Source organism: Ochotona princeps, chromosome 10 (genome assembly GCF_030435755.1).
Source record: "Ochotona princeps isolate mOchPri1 chromosome 10, mOchPri1.hap1, whole genome shotgun sequence".
NCBI lineage: Eukaryota > Metazoa > Chordata > Mammalia > Lagomorpha > Ochotonidae > Ochotona > Ochotona princeps.
The window spans coordinates 45437425-45461244 of NC_080841.1; the positions used below are offsets into that span (position 1 = coordinate 45437425).

At 40.3% G+C, this 23820-nt stretch overlaps 1 protein-coding gene across 1 annotated transcript in view; it reads left to right on the forward strand.

The window, feature by feature from the left end:
• RYR2 (ryanodine receptor 2) overlaps nt 1-23820 on the forward strand; it is a 663784-nt gene that overhangs the window by 324138 nt on the left and 315826 nt on the right. The window contains exons 13-16 of the mRNA XM_058669392.1: nt 2552-2716; nt 6064-6185; nt 17793-17976; nt 22106-22241. Of these exons, the coding sequence (XP_058525375.1) occupies nt 2552-2716; nt 6064-6185; nt 17793-17976; nt 22106-22241 (607 nt within the window). The remainder of the gene's footprint in view (nt 1-2551; nt 2717-6063; nt 6186-17792; nt 17977-22105; nt 22242-23820) is intronic.

The window sequence follows — 23820 nt, forward strand, 5'->3', positions numbered from 1 at the left end:
CATTTAAATTAATGCTAGAAGAATTTATCTTAACTACTTGGTCCCTATAGTTAGAATATAATCCTGTATGTGCCAGTGCGGTGGTATGACAGGTTAATCCTTTGCTTGCCAAAACTAGCATCCTATATGGGCAGCAGTTTCTGTCCTAACTGCTCCACTTTTAAACCAGCTTCCTGCTTATGATCTGGGAAAGTAGCACCCACATGGGAGACCTGGAAGAAGCTCCTGGCTCCCATCTTTGGAACAGCGCAGCTCTGGCTATTGTAGCCATTTGGGGAATGAGCCAATGGATGGAAGATCTGTCTTTTCTTCTCTCTGTAGCTCTGACTTTCCAAATAAACTAAATATGAAAAAGAAACAAACAGAAAGGAATTCAATCCTATGGGGCTAGCTTTGCTTTCCTGATGAGTCTTATTTGTCGTATCCGATGCCTATATGGCATTTAAAAAGGCTATTTCAGATGGTTTTGTCTTCACATTGAAATCAGTTCGGTGTACTTAATATCATACTGCCACTTAAGAAGTTTTAGATCAATCTGTTTTACTTCTGGAACCATTTTAATATCTACTTGAAAATTAGATTCTTCAAGAACTAGAAAAAGAAAATTGGTTTTTGTTTAGCCTTTTTAGTGTGGCTCTTATTTACTTGTTTCTTCATATCTCCTTATTTTCAATGTTATTTGGGATATTAGAAATGACATAGGAAGTTCTGAATTTTATTTATTTTTTTCTTTGCAAGAATGACCTTGGTTTGCAGGGAGAAAACCTTTTTGGATGGAAACTTTAGTTTCAGTGCCATTGTCACTGACCCATTGCTTTAATTTCTACTCCTTTCATTTTCAGTTATACTAGGCTTCCCTTTAGTATGCCTGCTCTTGTGGGCAGCAAGAATTTGTACAAATTCTAAAAGATTTTTTGTTATCTTTTTAGTCAAGGATTTGTTGAGCCCATCTAATTTTCTGATTGCTAGTGAGTACTGAAGTATATCCTCTGATACTACAAGCACATGGGGCAGCAGCTTTCTTTAGCCTAAATTGCAGATAGGGCTTTACCTGAAGCAAAAGGTACTGAGTTAACAAGTCTGGCCAGTGTGCTATTTGCGTTTCTAGAGAAATCTATCCAATTTTTCCCAGTATATGGTCCCTTACAAGTGCTTTTAAGTTAATTTTATAAGTTTTCCCCCCAAAATTTATAATGTGAGGGTTTGTCTAATAGCTAAATTGTTCCATCATTTCTTAAAGGAGACTATCTCAAAAACAAACACAAAATTAGAAAGTGATGTCTCATCTAAAGATAACTCCTTTAGATATATGAATGTAGTTAACAGGTATTACTGCTTATCTAATCTGGGTACTTTATTTCTACTTAGGCAATTGTCTTAAATGCTTTTATTGTATGTCACTGCTGGATTGTGCTATGCTTATATTTGTTGTTTTAAAAGCTACTGCATCATTTTCATCTGAATTTTTCTAAGTTTGTGGTATAGAAAATGACAGTAAATATAAGAGGCAAAAAGTATGAATCGTTTTTGGTGTTTCAGCTACTGATCACACTACCTTTTCCCATTGCACCATGCAAGTTCCTACATGACTGAAGGAAGTATTAAACATAGTCATCTTGAAATATCACGATTAGATGTTAAATCTAGAGAATGATGTGAACCTGTTAAAAAAATAAGCAAAACACAGCTTTACAAATAATAAATATGTGACTTGTCCAGTGCAGTCCACAAGCCTATAAATGGACTACAAACCAATTTCCTTGGATTAAAAAAACTTTTAGAAGTTACTTGTTTTATTCTGAATAGATAATTACCTTGTGATATTTTCTCCAGAATTTAATTTTTCTACTGATAGGGCTTGTATAAGTAGGTTAGGAGTTTTAACTTATTTTATAGAATGAAATTATGATGGTTTATTAACTTATTTAGAGTAGCTTTTCAACATTTGCATAATGGTTATTTTAATAAGAGCTTGGTTGGTAATTGTACATTTTCTTCCATGGCCTTGACCTTTGTGTATTAAAAATTTCAGCTATTTTTAATTTAATTTTGATTGATAGAGTATTCATAATCATTGTAGGTATATTCACGAATTTTTGTATAATCATAACTAATTTCAAACAAGAGTCAATCAAAGATGAAAGAAATTTTGGGTAAATTTAACAAGGAAATGAGTGCAAGGAAGGAAATTACAAGAAATCACAAAAAGGAAATGTATAATACTTTCTTTGCTGTTGTTTTAAGGACTGTACAAAATTTGAAGATGTGAAAAGTTCCTGAAGATCAGAGTTAAACATGGGAGGAAACATACTAAAGGAGCTTATTGGAGAAGGAAGTATAAATAAATGGGAAGTGAGGGAAATATTTATTGTATTTGGGGACTCATACAGTAGATGGAGATTTGCTTAGGAATCTCTGATTTTCAGATCTCTGAAATTCAAATTGGAAATTACAGTTCCAGATGCTGAATTAAAGTTTTGGTTAAAAAGTTAAAGCTCATAGTTTGTAATATTTTTAAAATATTTGCTGACTTTTTTCTCTCTGTGCTTAGGAAAAATTGGATGTAGGAGTGAGAAAAGAAATTGATGGCATGGGAACATCTGAAATAAAATATGGTGACTCCATATGCTACATACAACATGTAGATACAGGCCTGTGGCTCACTTACCAGTCTGTGGATGTGAAATCAGTGAGAATGGGATCTATACAACGTAAGGTAAGTTTATATCAAACACAGTTTACATGACAATTTATTCGTTTTATGTGAATAAAAAATGTTATCACAAGACAAAACAAGGTAGTTAACCTGTTCAGCCACCCGCTGAAGATCTCTGTAAGGTGACCTATTTCTAGACAATAAGTCATTGATGTATAGTGTTATGGCATTCATGTATATAAATATTAATTGACTAAATGTACTTGCTTTTGGATTCTGGCTTAGTGAGCCTAGTTTACATTATCCTTTATGATACTCTAAGCCCTTTATTGACATTCCTCTGCCTAGAAGACAAGCATAAGTTCCATTCCCTCATTCCTTTGTCAGTTGTGTTTAACAGCACACCCTATCAGTCCCTCTGAATGCCATTGTACCTTTCTGTGCCTCAGTCTTGACTGCTTATTTTGTTTGAAATGCTTTTTAAAACGTTTTGCCCACCCAACTCCTTTCTTTCGGGTTAAATTTAAAGACTACCTTAGAAGTTCTTCTTGACTATCTCAGCTTATTTGCCACACCTTTCTTTGTATACTCATAAAATATGTATATAACTTCCTGAATTTTATATATACTCTGTTATTTTCTAGCGTATGTCTTTTTTTTTTTTTTAATTTCATTTTATGACACAGTTTCATAGGCTCTGGGATTCCCCCAACTCCTCCCCATGCCCTTCCCCCATGGTGGATTCCTCCACCTTGTTGCAGTGGTATAGTTCAAATGCAGTCACGATTCCTTCATTGCAAGCATGTACCATGCGTAGAGTCTAGCATCTTATTTTCCAGATAAATTCAGTGGTTTCTTGGGGAGACCATCTCTGGTCTGAAAGCAGAGTTCTAGCCTATGTCTTAATGGTGAGTTCCTAAGGGCATAAATGGCAGTAGATTGCTCATATTTTTGTATACAACTTGCAGCACAGTGCACAAAACTACATAACAAGACATTATTTCTGGAAATGTGAGACTTGGAAAGGAAGGCTTTAGTGAGGCAGAAATTGAATTTTCAAAATATGAATCAAAAAGCTTTATGCACAGCTAGTATAGATTACTCACTATTACTGTGATCTGTTTAAAATGGGTGGTGTTGATTTCAGTGACCTTGGAGACTGATGTTTGTTAATGGGGTTTGGCTGTAAGAATCGCTGTAGCATCTTCCTCAGAGAGCTGGGTGAGAATCTCAGATATTATTCTTTCCAGAGTCATATCATCTTTATAATGAGAAAATCAGTTGTAAAGGTCTTTGATATAAGTATGTAAAATTCAGTATACAATTATTCGGATGTATTCCTTAGTTTCTACAACTGAACCTGGTTGATATAAAATTATTATAGAAAAATCAAATATGAAGTAAATGAAATGAGAGAGAAAAAAACACCAGGAGCCCCTGTGTGTCCATCTTCCATTTTCAGCATTACAATTCTTTCTTACTGTTGTTTCTGTTATGTTTGTGTCCACTTATCATGCCCCAGTAGATGATTAAGATTATCATAAGAACTTGGAGATATCATTGAATTGTGGAAACTTAACCGTAGGGTTCCGCCAATAACTACACTATATTTTTATCTCCATTTTTAATTTTCCAATTCCGACAGAATATTGCCTGGTATTTCTTCCTGGGTTAATCAAGCTTCCTTTTCCCCAGGGACAATGTTCTCAATGATCTTTTCCCTCCAAAGATTAATTTTTGTGATGTCATATCTCATATTAGTGAAATCATACAGCTTGGCTTCTTTTACTCAGCAAACTGTTCGTGACCTTTGTCTCTTTTGTTTTGTGTTCAGGTTGAAATTCTGAAGCTGTTTTGTTTTCAGGTCCCCAGAGGCCAAAGATCTAGAGATAAAACAAAGTTCAGCTCAGCGCATTTGAAGGGCCAGAGATGAAAAAACCTTGTGGCTTTCTGGATTTCATTTCCTATAATCTGAGGACTGGTGTTAGTATCTAGCTTTGGCTGGAACCATTGTAGCCACTCCATGTTTCTCCGGTGGAAACTCGTTTTTTTTTTTTTTTTAAGGTCTGGAGTTGGAATTGAATTGGTGCAGTAAGCTCTTGCTAATCATTTCTCCAGCTGCATTAACATTGCACAGTTACGAGTCTTGGAGAACTACATTGACATTTGCAAAGTGAAGGGCTGATGTAGTGAACTTTGTGCCAAAATAGGTTCATTCCGTTTTTTTTTTTTTTTTTTTTAAGATTTATTTTATTTATTTCGAAAGCAGAATTATACAGAGAGGGCAGGAAAGACAGAGCACATAAATGAATATGAGAAGGATTTTCCATCTAGTGGTTCGTCACCCAGATAGTTATAAAGGCTAAAACTGGCTGATCAGAAGCGAGGAGCTAGAAGCCAGGAGTTTGTTACAGGTCTCCTACATGCGTGCAGGGGATCAAGCTCTTGGGCCCTCCTCCATTGCTTTCCCAAGCACATAACCAGTCTGCTGGATCAGAAGCTGGAGCAGCCAGGGCTCAACAAGTACCCATGAGGTTTGCAGTCATTGCAGGCACAACAGCCTTACTTGCTATGCTGTAGTGACTTAATTCACAGTGTAAACTCAGCTTCACAGTAGTATATTATTCTTTTAAAAGAATGTCATTATATTGTAGTGGTTTAAGCCACTCCCTGTGATGGTAACATCCTATATAGGTGTCTGTTGAGATACTATTGCTCCAGTTCAATCCAACTCTGTGCTGGTGTACCTGGGAAGACAGCAGAAGTTAGCCTAAGTGCAGGTCCCCTGTACCCATGTGGGAGACCTGCAGGAAGCCCCTGCCTTCAGACTTCAGCCTGGTCCAGCCCTGGCCATTGTAGCCGTGTGGTTAATAAACCAGTTGCTTTCTTTCTCTCCCTTTCAAGTAAATAAGTATGGAAATATTTATGCTTTGTTGCTTCACTTTCAAGAGAGTTAAAATACAAAGTGTGATAAAAATATAAAAAGAATTAGAATATAAAATATAATGAAAGGATAATCAATACATGCACTCTTTAGAATGTAAGCATCATTTAGAGACATTGTTTAGTGCTATGCCAGTGGTCTACCTGTGTAATGTTTGCTTTACTTCCTTTTTCACAGTTTGCTTTGATGTGTCTATACTTCAGGTTTCTGTTTTGCTAACCTCAATACAATTTATTGAATCATCTTTTAAAACTGCAACAAAATGGATATATTGAATACATGGTTTATATAGGCACTTGTGCCTATATAAAATTTTATCTAAATGCAACAAGTTTACAATCCCTTTTGCCTTTTTTTGGATTCAGTTTGCTGTTATCTCTCATCTTTAGGAATGCACTGCTTCTTTACTCTGATTTGGAAAAGAGATGTTGGAACTAATGACCTTTTTCCTGTCTCTGAACAGGCTATTATGCACCATGAAGGGCACATGGACGATGGTTTAAATTTATCTAGATCTCAGCATGAAGAATCACGCACAGCGCGAGTTATCCGGAGCACAGTCTTCCTTTTCAATAGATTTATAAGGTACTTTTGCTTTTGTTGTGGTGGTTTGAGATTTTATTTTTATTTCCTTATTTGATTTACTGACAGACATTTCTAAAATACGGCATGGTCATGAGACTTTGGTTGTTTGGCAGAACATACTAATAAAGGTATACTTAAACAATTTTATGTCTTTTAAATGAACTTCTAAAAAGAGATTGTGCTTTTAGAAATTGTGTAGCTTTTAACAGTTAAGCACAGATCAGTATTATTCTAAAGCATGTCCATGTGTCGGACCTATCTAATTTCCCTTTACAATGCAGGTAGTAGTTGTTGAAAATTGTTCATTTTCAAATTTCATTGAAGCAATAAAATGATTCTACTTTATAATGGAAATATTGATATACTGACAAACTGAATTACACTTGTTAGTATATTTTTGGTAATATAATTTCTGATGATTGCAACTTTAGCTTTTGCAGTTGTGATGGGGAAAATTTATTTTTTATTTTTTTTAATTATTCATTATTTTTAATTCATTAATTACATTGTATTCATTGTTTCCCTTTTTATTTGGTATCATTTCTGTTAGACCTTTATAAACTTGGTTATGTTACAAATATTAATTTCCTGGCATCATAAATAAATTTTAAGTATTTTTGCCAACTTAGTGGCTTTTGAAAAGAATTTTAAAGCACTTTTTATGTTAGTTATATCCTGAAACTTTTTGGTTCTCCAACATGAAAGGAGACGCTTGCCACTCATGATTATGTTATCATCCACTTCATATTTCCTGCTTCTTTTATAAACCATCCCACTGTATTGTGTATGTGATGTTACCACCATTTCCTAAACATTTATTCCATTATTTGCTCCACCTATGTTTTCTGGTATTAATACAGCCACCTAGCTATTCTTTGACACTAATCTCATTTTTCTATCTGAATTCTTTTCATTTTAGTCTATTTGTGGGCTTAGGTTATACTAGGCGATACATAGCTTCAAATAGATCATGCTAGGCAATATGTAGTGTTCTTAATTTCCATTTATGGAATATAGACTTGGATCTTGGTTTTTATTTAATTTGAGAAGTATTTGCAATTCTGTTGTTCATTTTCATGAATACAATAGGCTTAATTTCATTAATACTTAAGCTTAATTTTTTTTTGTTTTGTAGCAGAGTATTTCACAAAGTTAAAGGGAAATGGAATTGAAAGAATAATTTATTTTGATAAAAAACTTACAATCTGTATTTAGGTTTTTTTCACTATACTTGTTTTCACGAACTCTGAAAATCTTTATTATTTGACTCAGTTACTTCTTGCTCATATTCCCCCTTTCAGATTGTGTGTTTTGTATGGTTTCACAATCTCCTTTGTTGGCTTCTTAGCTCTAACTGTACATCTTTATTTCCGTGGTTGTTTGATGCTTGAAGCATCCATCTTAACTGTTTATCACTTGGTTAGTATAAGAACATTGATGTAGTCTATTTCCCTTCCAATGTTTACTGTTTTATAATGTATTTTCCTTATCTAGATTTTGTGAACTCCATTTTCCATTTTAATCATTTATATATAAACACCCAGTTGATTTGGAAAAAAATTTTAAAGTAATAAGCACATCTAAAATACCCATAATTAGCAATTTGAGTACTCACTTATTCTTTTCATGGATTCGTATTTCTTTGGGAAATCCTTTTCTTCAGCTAGAAGGATTTCTTTTAGCCTTTCTTATAAAGAAATTCCTAGTGGTAGTAATTCTCTCAGGTCTGTATGTCTGAAAAATACTACTGTTTTGCCTTCATTTGAAGTGATTTTTTCACTGGGTAGCAAATCAAGATTGATAGTTTGGAGTGTTGATGTTTCTCCTGATTGGTGATTATGTTTTATGCTTCTTTACATATATAGTTGACAACAATGTCATTTTCTTGGGCAATGGAAAAATTCTGCAGGAAAGTTAAGTTACTTTGGTATAATTCTTTTAGGGTCCAACCTTAAGCATTTTTGTTTGTTTATTTTTGATAGGCAGAACCGTGTTTAATCTGTGGCTAATTCTTGTCCACTTTTGAGGCAAGATCCTCTGTGTGTTCTAACCAATGCTAAGTGAATTATGAGATTCTCACACTGGCTAGTGGAGACAGGCACTATTTCAGTTCCTCTTCAAGGACCAATGATTATTTCTCTAATCTTAGAAGAGTTTCTTTTCCGTCCTTCTGATAGCTTTCTCATGTGATGTGTTAGCTATCCTTCGACTGCATGTTTGAGGGGATCTTGTTTAGATTTCCTGGATTCTCCATCAGGTGACTTTTTCTTTCTGGTGCTGTGTCTGTAAATTCAAGTTTCCTTGATCTGCTGATTTGTTTATCAATGTCTCTTCAACTCAGGGAGTTCTCCATATGGTATCAGCCTTGCATTCTCAGCTTCTCTCAGCTTCTCTGTGAGCTGCACATTCTTCAAGGTAGTAAACTTGGGAAGCTCCAGAGACACCTGGTGTCTCCTCTTCAGGAGTGCCGATTCTTTTCCCTTGATATTCATTATCCTGTAAGAAATGTGCTGTGTTATGTTTATGCTGTTGAAGTTGCCTGTTTTTGTTGTTGCTGTTGTCTCATAAGCAAGAGGTAGACATGTCCTTGTCAATTTATTTTGCCAAAAAGCAGCTGAAATTTAACTGAAATCTAACATATCCAGTACTTATTTAGGTGAGTGTAACATCTCTCTGCTAATTCTGTATTGAGGTATTTCTCTTTTAGATTTCATTGCACTATCAATCCATCAGACATACTCCATTTTTTTCCTGAGCTATCAAAATTCTACTTTTTAAGTGTCTTAGTTCCCTGTAACCTCCTTAGCAAAATCATGGATGAGCAACAAAAAACCCTCTTTCTTTCTCTCATATTTAACTGACCAGATCGTATTTTTTAAATTAAAATTTTAGTTTTATTTCCTTGTTTCTTTTTTGTTTTATTTCCTTTTTTCTTTTTTTGTGGTTATTAACCTTAGTTGTCTTTATAATCATATACATAAAACACGGACGTTAGTTAAATGGTCATATCCTACTAGAAGTCCTGCATTTGTGTTATTTTTTAATATATTCAGAAACTTTTTAGTGAAGCTAAAAGTTTTATTAATAATTATACATATTTACAGATTTGATTGTGGCATTTCCTTAGACATATACAGGCATATTGATCAAAACAGAGTAATCAACTTGTACCTTCTTTTGACTTTAAAAAAGCTTGTGGATTCTTTCTTCTATTTGATATATTCAGGTTATTGTGAACTTTAGTTTCCCCACAGTGCTGTGTAACACCAGAAACTCATTCCCTTCAATCAAACTCTGGTTTTAAACCTATACTCAAACTCCCTCTGTTGCCCAAACCCTCTTAATCACTATTTTGTGTCCATATAATTTTTGTTTAATTCAGAAACTTTGAACAATATTTATACTTAATAATGTGGAAAGTGTATTATTTTAAGTAAAATATTTCGTTTCTGTTATATTCTAAAAAATATCAGAAGTCTTTAAAATCTCAGTAGTTATACACGACTTGCAACGGAGTTTTTTCAGACTATAATATTAGTATCCATTTAATTTGTGCACATTTGCAAAATATGTAGACTGATTTAAAAATCCTGTATTTGTTATGATGCTGAGGTTCTGTTTTAAAAATTTATTAGAATATGTTCTTTTTTTTTTTGAGGATTTATTTATTTTCATTGGAAAGGCAGATGTACAGAGAGGAGGAGAGACAGAGAAGATCTTCCGTCCGATGATTCACTCCCCAAGTGACCACAGTGGCCAGTGTTGCGCCGATCTGAAGGCAGGAGCCAGGAACTTCTTTCCAGATCTCCCACGCGGGAGCAGGGTCCCAATGCTTTGGGCCGTCCTCAACTGCTTTACCAGGCTACAAGCAGGGAGCTGAATGGGAAGTGGGGCCACCGGGATTAGAACCAGCGCCCATATGGGATCCTGGCGCATTCAAGGCAAGGACTTTAGCTACAACTATAGCACCAGGCCCTAGAATGTATTCTTATGTGAAAAAAATAAGTAACCTGGGGCCCAGCACAGTAGCCTAGTGTTTAAAGTCCTCACCTTCAATGCCCCGGGATCCCATATGGGTGCCAGTTCTAATCATGGCAGCTCTGCTTCTCATCCAGCTCCTTGCTTGTGGCCTGGGAAAGGAGTTGAGGATGGCCCAAAGCCTTGGGACCCTGCACCCACATAGAAGACCTGCAGGAAACTTCTGCCTCCTTGCTTTGGATTGGCTCCTCTCTGGCCATTGTGGCCAGTTGAGGAGTGAATCTGTGGACGGAAGATTTTCCTCTCTGTCTCTCCTCCTTTCTGTATATTTGACTTTCCAATATAATTAATAAATAAACAAATAAAAAATAATCAGAAAAAATCTATTCAGACTTCTCTTTTTTACCTCTTAGAATATAAATCAAGATCTTTTCACTTTTTCTCATTTGTGTTTTTCTTTTGTGCTTTCACATCTGTAATTCCTCTGTTCCCTTGCTCCCAGGCAAAAGTGATGCAGGTAGAACTGGTATGCTCAGGTTTGTAAGCAAGCAGGGAGTCCTGTCCTCTTATGTGAATACATACAGGAAAATACAACAAACAGTGCACAAAAAGGTGGAAATAAAACATGAAAATGAAATGCATTTAGTCCATCTGCAAGGAGCTTAAGAGTCCTGGGAATTTAACCATGTAATGCAGTCTTTATGTCACATGATTACCTAAAAAGAAGATGAGTGCACTTTGAATATTTGTTTTTATGATTAGTAAGCAAGAAGAAGTCAAAGGGAGCCCAATCGGGACTAGAAAGTAAATGCTGAATGATTTCCCATGAAATATCTCAAACAACTTGCCATTGTTTGATGAAAATGAGCAGCTGCTTTGTTGTACAGAAGGGTTCTTTTGAAAGTCTTCCCAGGTCCTTTTTCTGCTGAGCCAGTGGCTCACTGCCTCTAACCCTTTCTTTTTTTTCCATTTTTTAATTTTATTTTTGACAAGCTTTACATAATTAATTAGGGAACAAACGTTCAAGGGCTACAGGAAAGTGGGTAAGACTATCATTTCCACATTTTTTTTCCTATTATGGGGTAAAGGGGAAGTTCAAGGGAGAAGCCCCACCCAGTCTTCCACCCATCCCAGGTCCCCGATGTGGGCCATGCTCCGAGGGTCTTGCTCAAGTGGTTTTGATAGTTGAACAGTTATGAATTGCTGCCAGTCTTGCCACTCTAAGCACGATCAGGTCGCTGCAGAATCCACTGGTTGACATTGTGTGCACTGTTTTTCACTGCCAACATATGGCTGGGATAGTTAATTGATTTGTTTTGTCCTCTGTCTTTTCATGGTTAGGAATCTGAGTCTGGCAGTTTGTTTGCGGGAATCCCTAAAAGAAACTTTGTCTGAGGTGTTCTCTGATCAGATTCTTGCATGTACTAGCAAGTATAGGGCCCGGTACAGTCCATTGCCCTGAGCTGGTGGTTGCAATTGCTGGGTTGGTTCTGTTTCCAGCCCTGTCTTCCACTGCAACCAATGGCTGTTGCAGTCCAGCCTGATTCTGCCCAGCACACACCTGGCCCTCACATAGACCAGTGGGAGCTGAAACCTAGTCAGAGCGACCCACAATAACCCCCACCAGCCCCACCCCCTTTCCTGGGTCCATGCTTGCCAATATGTGCAGCAGACTAGTACAGTCTGTCCCACATCCCATTCAGCTCTCATACATGTCAATGGGCATTGAAGCCTAATTCAACCCAACCAGCTCCACTATCCAGCCCATACACATGCTGATGGGTTCCCTTCTGTCTAGCAACCCCTGCCTCTGTCCTGGTTTTCCTGCCATCCAGTAGGAGTGGTAACCCAAGAGGGAGGAGTCCACTATTTCCCTTCTAGGCCACTCCCACTCCCGGATTATGCACTCTCCAGGTTGTTCTGCAATTTAACTTGACAGAATTAGCCCCAGCTTCTGCCAGCTGATGCTGCTACAAAGCCCGAACAACCCTCACCCACTCTATTTTATGCTTGCACCAGGAGGAACGATCATCCCAGCCTGGCTTTTCCCTGATCTAGTCCTCATGAGGCCCACAGGTGCTGTAGCCTTGCCTAGTCTGGTCTGCCCCCATCCCAGCTCATGCTCTTCAGTGGGAGTAGCTGTCCAGCAGGGGAGCCCCTCCATATTCCCCCTGCCGGCTCGACCCCCTCCCTCCCTGGTTTTCACATGTGCTGTTGGGTGCTACGGCCACATCCAGTACAGGTCACCTCACCTTGGCATTCCGTAATGTGCACTGGTTTTTGTCACAGCCGAACCTGGCTCAACTCACACTCTGCTCTGGTGCTTGGTTTCACCAGCTGCTCATGTGAACTGGTTCAGCCTGGTCTGCCCCTGACCCATGCCAATGTGTACCAGTGGGATACTTTCCATGGCCTGTCCTGGGCTGTTTCCTATCATGCTTCTTGTGCTTACCCACAGGGACTGTGTCCCACCAGAGGAGCTGCCCAGGCTCCTCCATCAGAACCTCTCCCAATTTCAGATTTTGCGCATACCATGAGCCAGTCCTACTTAGTCCACCTCCTGTCCTAGTAGGAACAATGACCTTTCCTGACTGGCCTTCAACCCAATCTGGTTCTTACTGTTGGATTTTCAGCCCAGTCATGGCTCGTCCATACTCACATACAGCTCACACATGGCTCAGTAGGAGCTGAGACCTAGCCTAGTCCGTCCCACATCTACCCTGGTCCTCCAGAGCACAAGACGATGCTGGAGTCTAGCCCAGCTAAGTGTGTCCAGTCCCAGTCCATACTTGTGCCAAGGGAGACTACAACTGTATCCTGATCAGAATGCAGCCCCCATTCCAGCCCACGCGCCCTTTGGTGGGAACTACAACCCAGCTAGAGTGTCCCATTAGCTCCCCAACTGGGCCTGTTCCCAGCCATAGATCACACGCATGCCAGTGGTTGCTCTGACTCAGCTTGGCAAAGCCCCTCACCTGTCCTGGTCTCTGCCTTAGATGCTGTGGCTTAGTGTCCCTGGCTCATGCAGACCAGTAAGTACAAGAGCCTAGCTCGGCATGACCTGTGCTCCATCCTGACCTCTAATTTTGCTTGTTAGCTAAGGTTTGCTCAGTTCTGCCCGGTCCATCCTACTCCACTACCAACTCACACATTAGCCAGCCATTGGAGCTACCTTGCCCAGCTTGTCCGACCCCCAGGTCTGGACCATGTATTCACCAGCGGGAGCTATGACCCGCCAGGGGAGTTTCCCAAGTTCCTCCACTTGACCAAACCCCAGACCCAATTTTCATACATGCCAATGGGTTTTAGGCCAGTGCCCAGCATAGTGTATCCTTCCATTTGGCCTTGTATGAGCTGGTGAACGTGGCAGCCCGTCCCACCCCACACCCTATTCAGGATCACATTCAGGTGTTGCTGCCTTGACCAGTCCAGACTGTTACAGGTTCCTTTACCCATGAGTGATGGCAGGCTCTTTGGTCCATCACTGCCCCAATTCTTGAGCTAACCAATGGGGCTGGTATTTCCACAGGGTTTGGCCCACACATCCCCCACAGAATCTTCCCACGGATATGGTTCTCACATGTGATAGTTAATGTCATGGTCCTGCCTAATGTGACCTGTCTCCTGATCCATCATTATGTCAGGTAATAGGATATGGTCCTGCTAGACAAACCCCGAGCCTTAGCTTTTGCATGGACTGGTGTTTGGTATTCAGGATTGTTCAGTGATTACAAGTTCTACACAGGATTTAAAGGAGTTCGGTATATCAGTCTTATCCAAAAAGATCACCTGGTACCTCTCCTCCAACCTACCAGGTCTCATTACTCTCACTTACCTTGAAAGAAAAAGTTACTCTGTCATTGGGACTCTATAGAATTGATTCACATCCCAGAAGCACAGTGGGCTCAACATGGAGCTACCTAAGCAGCAGTTCAAAGTCCCAGAACCCCAGAGCTCACCATTGGGCAGCCAGCAAGCAGAGCCTGGTGCCAAATGGCGAGCTGGCCCCCTGAGGACAGCTCACAGCGTGTACGTGGTGGCTGGGGAATCAGGGCTCTGAGCATGGAGACGATCCTGGCCTGGCATCCACCACCAGCCAACAGGCTTCTGGAAGTTTTAATCTCCAGACTCTAAGTTCGCCCCTTCCCCAATCCCGTCCTCCACACAATGATGGTGGCGGGTGGAATCCCCTGGGCCCACCCTGCTCTCTGAACTTCCCCCTTGAAGGGAGCAGTCTCTGGAGTTCAGGCAGGCCCAGAGACAGGTCACCTCGTGTACGCGGTGACTGGAATAGGTGCTTGGAGCATGGAGATGGCCCCAGCCTGGCACCTACCAGCAGCCAGCAGGCTGCCTGAAGTTTCAACCCCCAGACCCCAAGGTCGCCCCTCCCCAGTCCCATCCACCTTGCAATGATGGCAGTGGGTGGGACCCCGGGCCCACCCAGTTCTCCAGACTTCCCCCTTCGGTGTACTCATCAAACCCTTTCTTAATAAGCAGACGCTGTTATTCTTTTACTCTCTAGAAAATCAACTAGCAAAATGCCTGTAGCCTCCCCAAGACCTGTTGTCATGACTTTTGTTCTTGACCAGTCTACTTTCGCTATGACTGGGCCGATTCTACTTCTTGAGAGCCATTGCTTCAATGAAAGCAGCTATTTCCACTAAGCATCACAATGTTGATTATTCCTCCCAAGATTTACCGTCAATTAGATGTTTATTCTTGTTAGATGTGTGTTCGGTTTTAACAGATTTCATGTTTCTCTGGTTGAGCCTCTTTTCAAACTACTGTCTTTTTCTTTTTTTTTTTTTTCAGTGCCTCAATCTAGACTGTGATCAGATGTGCTAGAATAAACTAGTACAAGTTTATTTTCGTGCAAACATTTTTGAAACCCATGTACAATCTTTAAATAATATGCATTTTCTATGAAATCTTTTAGAATCGTGTGCTTGGGTGGAGGGAGGCGTGGGAGAGTTTTCCTCCTAGATATGCTAATAAATATATTCCTGAAGTAGATGAGAGTAAAGAGCAATCTGTTGGCTATGCAGTAATATGATTTATTTTTTAAATTATGTTTTTAAATTTTGATGAGATTTATACCTTTAGTTTTTGTTCTAAAGTATGATTATGTCACTTTTGGCATTCTGAACTTTTTTCCTAATATTTTGATCCTGTGTAAAATAACAATGCCTGTTTTTTAATATTTGACCGAAACTCTAGCATAATTAAATACTTTCAAAATTTCTGTGACGTATGTTGTGACAGCTCATCACTTAGGAAATAATTGAATTGTTACATTTCTGAAGACTAAAGTGTTTAGTTTAGCTTAATAATCTAACAGTTGCCTTCCTTGTTGTTTTTCCTTATACATTTGAAGATGTAGTTGTATTTGAATCAGTTTTGAATTATGTTCAGTTTAGTGTGATGAAAATTGAGGTTGAGTTTTTTATGCATGATTTAGCTAGATTTAACCTATGGTAATGCTTATAAAAGAATTGTATATGCATTTTATTTCATTAGTTTATTTATTGTTTAAGATTTATTTTTTATTGGAAAGTTAGATATACAGAGAGAAACAGAGAGGAAGATCTTCTGTTCATTGATTCACTCCCCAAGCAGCCACCACAGCCGGAGCTGAGCCAATCCAAAGCCAGGAGCCTGGAGCCTCTTCCGGATCTCCTACACGGGTGTAGGATCCATAGGTTTTGGTCATCCTCATCTGCTTTCCTAGGCCACAACCATAGAGCTGAATGGGAAGCAGAGCTGCTGGGATTAGAACTGAAGCCCACAGGGATCCTGGCATGTGCAAGGCATGGACTTTAGCTGCTAGGCTATCATGCTGGTCCTAATGAATTTTATTTTTAAATTAAGGTAATTTTTTTTGAAAATTCATTGTTGTATTTTTGACAGATTAATGCAGGGAATGAATGGATTTGGATATTAGTGATAAGAAGTTGGAGTTGAAAAACATAATAATTCACACGGTATTACTATTTTTTTCTGATTAAAGCTAAATATTCCAAGACTATGAATATGTTTTCTGTAAATGATAGTGTATTTTTAAACTCTTTGTAGGAAAGATTTTATTTTTATTTGAATGGCAGAATTTACAGATTGAGAACAAGAGGAGGGGAGAGACAGAGACAGAGAGAGAAGCTCCCGTTTTCTGGTTCACTCTCATTGGCCACAACTGCCAGAGCTTAGCTGACCCAGAGCTAGGTCTTCTGGCTGGTCTTCTCCCTGGTCTACCGTGTGTGTCTAAGGTCCTAAATATTTGGGCCATCCTCTGTTGCTTTCTCAAGCCATTAACAGAGAGCTGAACTGGAAGTGGAACTCACATGGTGGAGGATTAGCCTGTTGAGCCACCATAACAAACCAAAGTTAATGCATTTTTAAAATAATGTTTTAGCATTTTAAATTTCAAATTCGAGATAAATCACATTCAGTCTTTTAAAAACTTTTTTTTTTTATTCTGATCTATTTGAATATCATAGTGACATAGGAAGGGAAAGATGGACACGGAGATTCTCCATCAAATGGTTCATTCTCCAAATGCCTACAACATCTGGGTCTGGAGACTCAGTCTGCATCCCACACGTGGGTGGCAGGTGGCCCAGTATCTGCATCATCATCTTTTGCATCCTTTGTTGTGCACCAGCAGAATTGGGAAAAAAATCAAATCAGGACCCTATGACGTGGGCATTTCAAGTGGTATCTTGACCACTATGCCAAATATCCATGCTCAACTCTTTCATTATCTTTTGAAATTTAAGTTAAAATATGTCACATAATTATTTGTGGATGTAAAAAGTAGGGGTAGAACTGTAATTTCCCCATTGAATTTTTTCATAACTAATACTGTTACTATCTAAACTAGGGGAGAAGTATTTTCTGTCTGGTGTGTTTTTTTTTTTTTTTTGTAAATAAGCTTCTTGTTTTTGGAATAATTTTGATTTGTGAACATCACACACATTTTCGGACACTTTCACAAATAAGAGTTTTATTGCTGAGCATCTCAGTAAACCTAGCATGCTAGTACATTTACATCCACAATATTTTCCCTTGAAGCCTGGAAAACACATCATTATGTATTAATTTCTTAATGCATGTCTTTGAGATAATAGAACATCTTAAAATATTTTGTTGTATAGTTACTAACCAACTGTCATGGTAATATCATTGCAGGATTTGTTTTTAACTGTCAAGAGTTAAAGGGAATGGTAAGCTAGTGTCACTGATAGCAAAATTTAAGAAACCTCTTTCAGCAAGCAAACTGTAAGCAAATGTCAGATTGTAAATCTGGAAAAATGCAGCTGAAATCTGAAAATGTACATTGCTTGAGATTGAAAAGCAATTGGTTCCTAAGTAAGCTTTTGTTTGTATTGGCATTGATTCTTTTAGTCTCCTAGTTTTTTTCTACATGGATGGCTCCAGATAATGATTTTTATAGCACAACATTATATACACATCACAACATACATATGTCTGGAATAAATGTATTTTATTATTGCTTCCTGAGGAAAAGCCAGAATGTTTTATATGTTCCATTTACAGTGAAATCATCCCTAAATGTAAAAACTGATAAAATTGTGAATCATATATATAAAAGAACTGTTTCTGCTTTTTATTTAGGGGCCTTGATGCTCTCAGCAAGAAAGTAAAGGCTTCCTCAGTGGATTTGCCCATTGAGTCAGTGAGTCTGAGTTTGCAGGACCTGATCGGCTACTTCCACCCACCAGATGAGCACTTGGAGCATGAGGACAAACAGAACCGACTGAGAGCTCTGAAGAACCGACAGAACCTCTTCCAGGAAGAGGTAAGGCTGCCAGTGCTGCTTTCTTTTCTGCTGTTCTCAGGGGAAACAGCTTCTTCATGGAGCAATTTCTGCATCTATTGGACAGCCTTATGGTGTCAGGCATAGGGTAGCAGGTGTGTTACAAATAGGGGAAATACACCTTGTAGGAATATGAAGATTAGTCTTATTTCTCTGTCAATAATGATCATCTTAAAAGATAAAACATCTTCCTTTTTCATGTGTATGTCTGCTCAGCCGTCATGTGGTCATTTCTCAGTGCTAGAGTTGGCTTCTTGGTGATTACATAAATACAGAACATTAAAGTACTTAAATTAATAACAGTTTTTAAACATCAGGATTTCCAGACTACTCAGTAGGTTCTTGGAAGATTTCTGGAGATTTCTTAGGATCCTAAGGGAACTTGGTGTAGAGGGTGGAAAATGCCTTGGACAGAGCACTCTGGAAATTGCTCTAGCTGGCCTTGGTGGATGGAAAAACCCACCCGGACATGCCTGGGTGCGGGGCCTGCTTCCTTCTGGGGTGAGTACGCCGAGGGGGGAGGCCTCCGTGACTGGGCATGTCCGGGGCCCACCCGCCACCCTCATTGGGTGGTGAACGGGATTGGGGAGGGGCGCAACCTCGGGCCTGCAGGATTACACCTCCGGCTGCCAGAGGCGAGCCGAGGGCTGCGGGAGAGGACGTCTAGCTCGGATCCCGAACTCAGTCCGCCATGTGCCCATGGCTCATGGCGGGCTGGGCCCGGGCGGCCAGTGCGCCATTTGGCGCCAGGCTGTGCCTGCTGGCCGCCCTGCCGGGGATCTCTGGGGTATTGGACGTCTGAATCGCTGCTGAGATAGCTCTAGAGTGACCCCACTGTTTCTGGGATCTGAGTCAATCCTAAAGATTCCCAATACCAGCAACTCTTCCTTTGAAGAACTTCCAATCCCTTAATAATGCTGAGCTTTGAACACCTATCAAGTAAAAGATAAGCTCCGGCTTGTCTAGCAGGCTGGCACCTAATGGTCCTTGGAGCAACCACGTGCAGGTGCGTGATTTACGGCTAGGAACGGTCCCAATCTGGGATGCCACAGCTGGGATGAGGTTCCCACCAAGGGGTGTATGTGCTGGAATGGGGGCTGCGTTCTATCTAGAAAACAGTTGCAGTCACCCAAAGCACTAGTGTGGGCTGGGATTGGATGCACCAGGCCGGTTCAGATTCCAGCACCATCTGGTGTTATGGAGAAACAGGGTAGATGTGGGACTGACTAGGCTGGGTCTCAATCCCCTTATGAGCCATGTGTGAGCTGTATGTGGGTATGGACGAGCCATGGCTGGGCTGAAACATCCAACAACAAGAGTCAGAATGGGGTGAAAGCCAGCCAGGAAAAGCCACTGTTCCTGCTAGGACAGGAGGTGAACTGAGTAGGGTTGGCTCAAGAACCCCCTGGCAAGCGCAAAATCTGGCATTGGGAGGGGTTCTGATGGAGGAGCCTGGGCAACTCCTCTGGCAGGACACAGTCCCTGCAGGTAAGCGCGAGAAGCATGATTGGAAACAGCCCAGAATAGGCCATGGAAAGTTTCCCACTGGCATGCAATCGGCATGGGTCAGGAGCAGACCAGGCTGAATCAGTTCATGTCATCCTCTGGCAAATCCGATCACCAGAACAAAGTGTGGAATGGGCCGGGTTCGGTTGCGACAAAACCAGTACACATTATGGAACGCCAGGGCGTGGTTGCCTGTGCTGGATATGAATGCAGCACCCATCCAGCACACGTGAGATCCAGGAAGGGAGGGGCAGAACTGGCGGGGGGGTTAAGGGGCTGGCCCCCTCGCTGGACAGCCACTCCCACTGGAGAGCGTGGGCTGGGATAGAGACAGACACGACTAAGCAAGGCTACAACACCTGTGCGCTGCATGTGGACTAGATCAGGGCCACAGCTTCAGCTGGCAGAAGCTGGCACTGGGGACTAATTCTGTCGAGTCAAATCACAGGACCACCTAAAGAGTGCATAAACCGGGACAGAGACCTGGGAGGGAAAAAGTGGGTTCCCCCTTCTTGGGTCACTATTCCCGTGGGAGGGCATGAAAACTAGGACGGGGGCTGGGATGGCTAGATAGAGAGGCACTCAACAACATCTGTGAGGGCTGGATGGTTGAGTTGGTTAGACAGAACTAAGCTTTAATACCCACTGACAAGTACCAGAGCCAAATGGGATGGGGGACAGATTGGTCTTCTGCTACACATACTGGCAAACCAGGATAGGGGGTGGTCTGGTGGGGGTTATTGTGGGTCGCCCCAACTAGGCTGCAGCTCCCACTGGTTGATGTAAGGGCCGAACCAGACTGGACTGCAACACCCATTGGTTCCAGTGCAACTCGGGACTGAAAACAGAACCAACCCAGCAATTGCAACCACCAGCTGATCAGGGTGATGGACTGTGCCGGGCCCTGTGCTTGCTAGAACACACAAGAAACTAATCTGGGAATACCTCAAAGTTTCTTTGGAGATCTCCCCACTTGAACTGCTGGACTCAGAATTCTAACCAAGAAAAGACAGAAGACAGAATAGGACAATCATTCATCTCAGCTACATGTTGGCAGCGAAATATGGGACAAATGGAGACTTCATGATGGACCATATCAATCAGTGGACCACCTCATTGAGCGAAACTGGCAGTGAGTCATAACTGGAGAACTACTAACTCCACTCGAGCACACATCTCAGAGCATGCCCCACATCCGGGACTTGGGGTGGGCGGGAAACCAGGTGGGGCTTCTCCCTCAATATCCCCCTTTACCTCAGATACATGATGGAAACAATATGGACATAATAGCATTGCCCACCTCCCTATCCCCCTGAACCTTTTTTTTTCTTTTTCTTGTTTTTCCTTCAACTATAGTTAACTATGTAAAGATTGTCAACAACAATACAATAAAATGGATAAAAAAAAAAAAAGAAAAACCCACCCTTTCCTTTAGCTTGTGTTACATATTCATGCTTGATGTTACTTCGCTCCAGCTTTCAGTGCTAAGATGAGCTGGCATGACACACTTTTTAAATTGTATTTTTATTGGAAAGCCAGATATACCGAAAGGAAGATCTTCCGTCTGCTGGTTCATTCCTTAAGTGGCCACAATGGCTGGAGCTGAGCTAATCCGAAGCCAGGAGCCAGGGGCTTCTTCTGGGTCTCCCACACAGGTGCAGGGTCCCAAGGATTTGGACTGTCATTGACTGCTTTCGCAGGCCACAAGCAAGGAGCTGGATGGGAAGCAGGGTAGCCGGGATGAGACAGGTGCCCAGTTGGGATTCTGGTGCATGCAAGGCAAGGACTTTAGCTACAAGGTCCATGTATCACAGTTTTTAAACTGAATAAGAGAAAGACCAAATGCCATGTCTAGTGTCCGAACGCTGTTATTGGAGCTAGGTTGTGAAGTCAAGTGTTTGTGAAACTCTGCTGGTTGATGGGAAGTGTATCAGGCTAGCTCAGTGAGAGCTGCAGCTCTTTTTCAGTGTTCCTTATATGGAGAATAATGATTTTTTTTTCTGAGGGCAAGAATCTTTGTCGAAGTGTCTAAGGAAGAGATTACTGAGCATTGATGGATTCTTATAATCTCTAAATGTTTATTCTGGTGCTAAAGCTATTTTCTAATATCTTTGAAATTGACATTAATGTTTGGAAGAGATTTTTATCATGTATTTAAGATAAATGACCTTTCCAGAAACCACAGTGACATGAAAACCAAGGAACTGTCTACATAAACCAGTAATAATGACAACATGCTTGTAAGCTTAGCAATCAATGAAGGTGTGCTATTATGCTTATGTCACACAAACAGTAAATACCACACATAACTGTTTCAGTTAGTCTAGGAGGAAGTTTTGCAGATTTAAGTGTTAAGTACATGTTTTATGTTATTGTGCTGTTTGAGAATAGCACTCAGTTCTTAAAATTAATTTGAATTATTTGAAGATCACTTCATTTCACATGCATGCAAATATATTTCTTCTTGTTTTTTGAATGACTTATTTTGATTGTGATTAACAGACTTGCTTTATGTCAGATTTATTGTTCCAATCAGTCTGGTATTTGTTGCCTGTGAGTAGAAATGAAATTCTGATGGTGATTTTTTTCTTTTGAACCTTGCCAGGGAATGATCAACCTTGTGCTTGAGTGTATAGACCGATTACATGTCTACAGCAGTGCAGCTCACTTTGCTGATGTTGCTGGAAGAGAGGCGGGAGAGTCCTGGAAATCCATTCTGAACTCTCTGTATGAGTTGTTAGGTAAGAACTACGTTTGGACTTTCAAGGCATTGGAGGCTGACATATTTAATGTGATCTCATATCAGGTATAGTAATTTTAAAACATGCCTTTTAACACTTAAAATTTTAAATTTTGTTGGATTAGATTCAGTGATGTTCAGTGGCTAAGCCCATCCATAAGTGAGGAAGTTAGCCAGGACAGTGCATTTGTCTTTGGTTAAAGAGAAGCAGTAGATTTTTTTTTTGGTTGCATTTAGAGTATAGTTTTGGCATTTTGAGGGGAGTCTGTATGGAGTTGTGTTTGCTGTCTTGGAGTGATGGACTTTGTGCACCGAGCCACTACTTATACACATGGTTATTGACTATCAGTCAGTAGTTCAAAGTTTATTAACAGCAAAGGACTTTTAAAGACTGAGGTTCACATAGGCATAAAGAAGAAGGGTTTGAGGCAGGATGTGGTTTGCATGTTAACAGCAAGAGGGGTTTTACTAGTAAACAACATGTTGTAAGGGGCGCCTCTGTTGGATCTGTCATTTAAATATGAGGATTAGGGAGTACCTGGCCTGTGTGTTTCCATACCAACTGCTCCTGAGGTGTTCTCAACAGAATTGCAGCTGGCTGTGGCTTTACACTGGCAGGGCTTCCCATTGCACTCTCTTAATCAGTTGTCTTCCCATAGATGTATGTTTAGTATTTTCTTTTGAATTCTAGAGTTAATCCTACAAAGGTCTCTCTTCTTATAATCCCATCACATCAAGGACCTGCTTCTGTTTCCTTTGTTTCTAACATCTACATTTGGCAACTTCTAGATATGCCTGACATTTTAGTAAGCAATGCACAAAAATGGTTTACTCTGAATTCCTGTTGGCTCTGTGCAGATTTAGTTCTTTGATATTTTGGTCTGAACTGTTTTACTTGCCTCTCTTTGTCTCTTGTCAAGAACTGTAAAGGATATGAAGTTTTCCCAGTTGCATCCTAAGAAGTTAGACTACGGTTTGGGCAAAGTGGTACAGTTCGTTACTAATACGACGACTGTGGCCAGAGTATGAGCATTATTATAAAAATTCCATTTTCTGGTCCCGAGTTTTCACAGGACAATGTGAAAGGAATAAATAATAACTGCACAGAGTGGATTGTGTTACAGAGAAGAAATCCTGAATGTCAAGGTTCCATATTGGTTATAATGTGCTATAAGCCTGCTTGTCCTTTGCTCTCTATAGAGAACACGGTCTCTTTCCAGGGCTGCTTGCTGCATATATCTTTGAGAAGATAATCCTGAACAAATGCTTCAATGCCTTATTACAAAAGCAACCATGGGTAGGAGCCTTTTTCTCCTCTCTAGCCCTCACCTCCAAAGTCTGTTTTATCTAGTGTGTTACAGATAATTTTCACTTTCTTTTGTTTAGATAATTATCCTATTTTCTTATCTTTCTAGAAACCAAAATTCACTGTGCTTCTCCGGGTATGTGAGGCCCAACCTAACCGTTCCAGCTGTGTGTGTTTCCACTATTTACTCCTCCACTTTGAACCGTATGATAACTTCTTGAACTTCACATCTCTATTGATTTCTTAGGCTCATCTTTTCTGAAATTCATATATA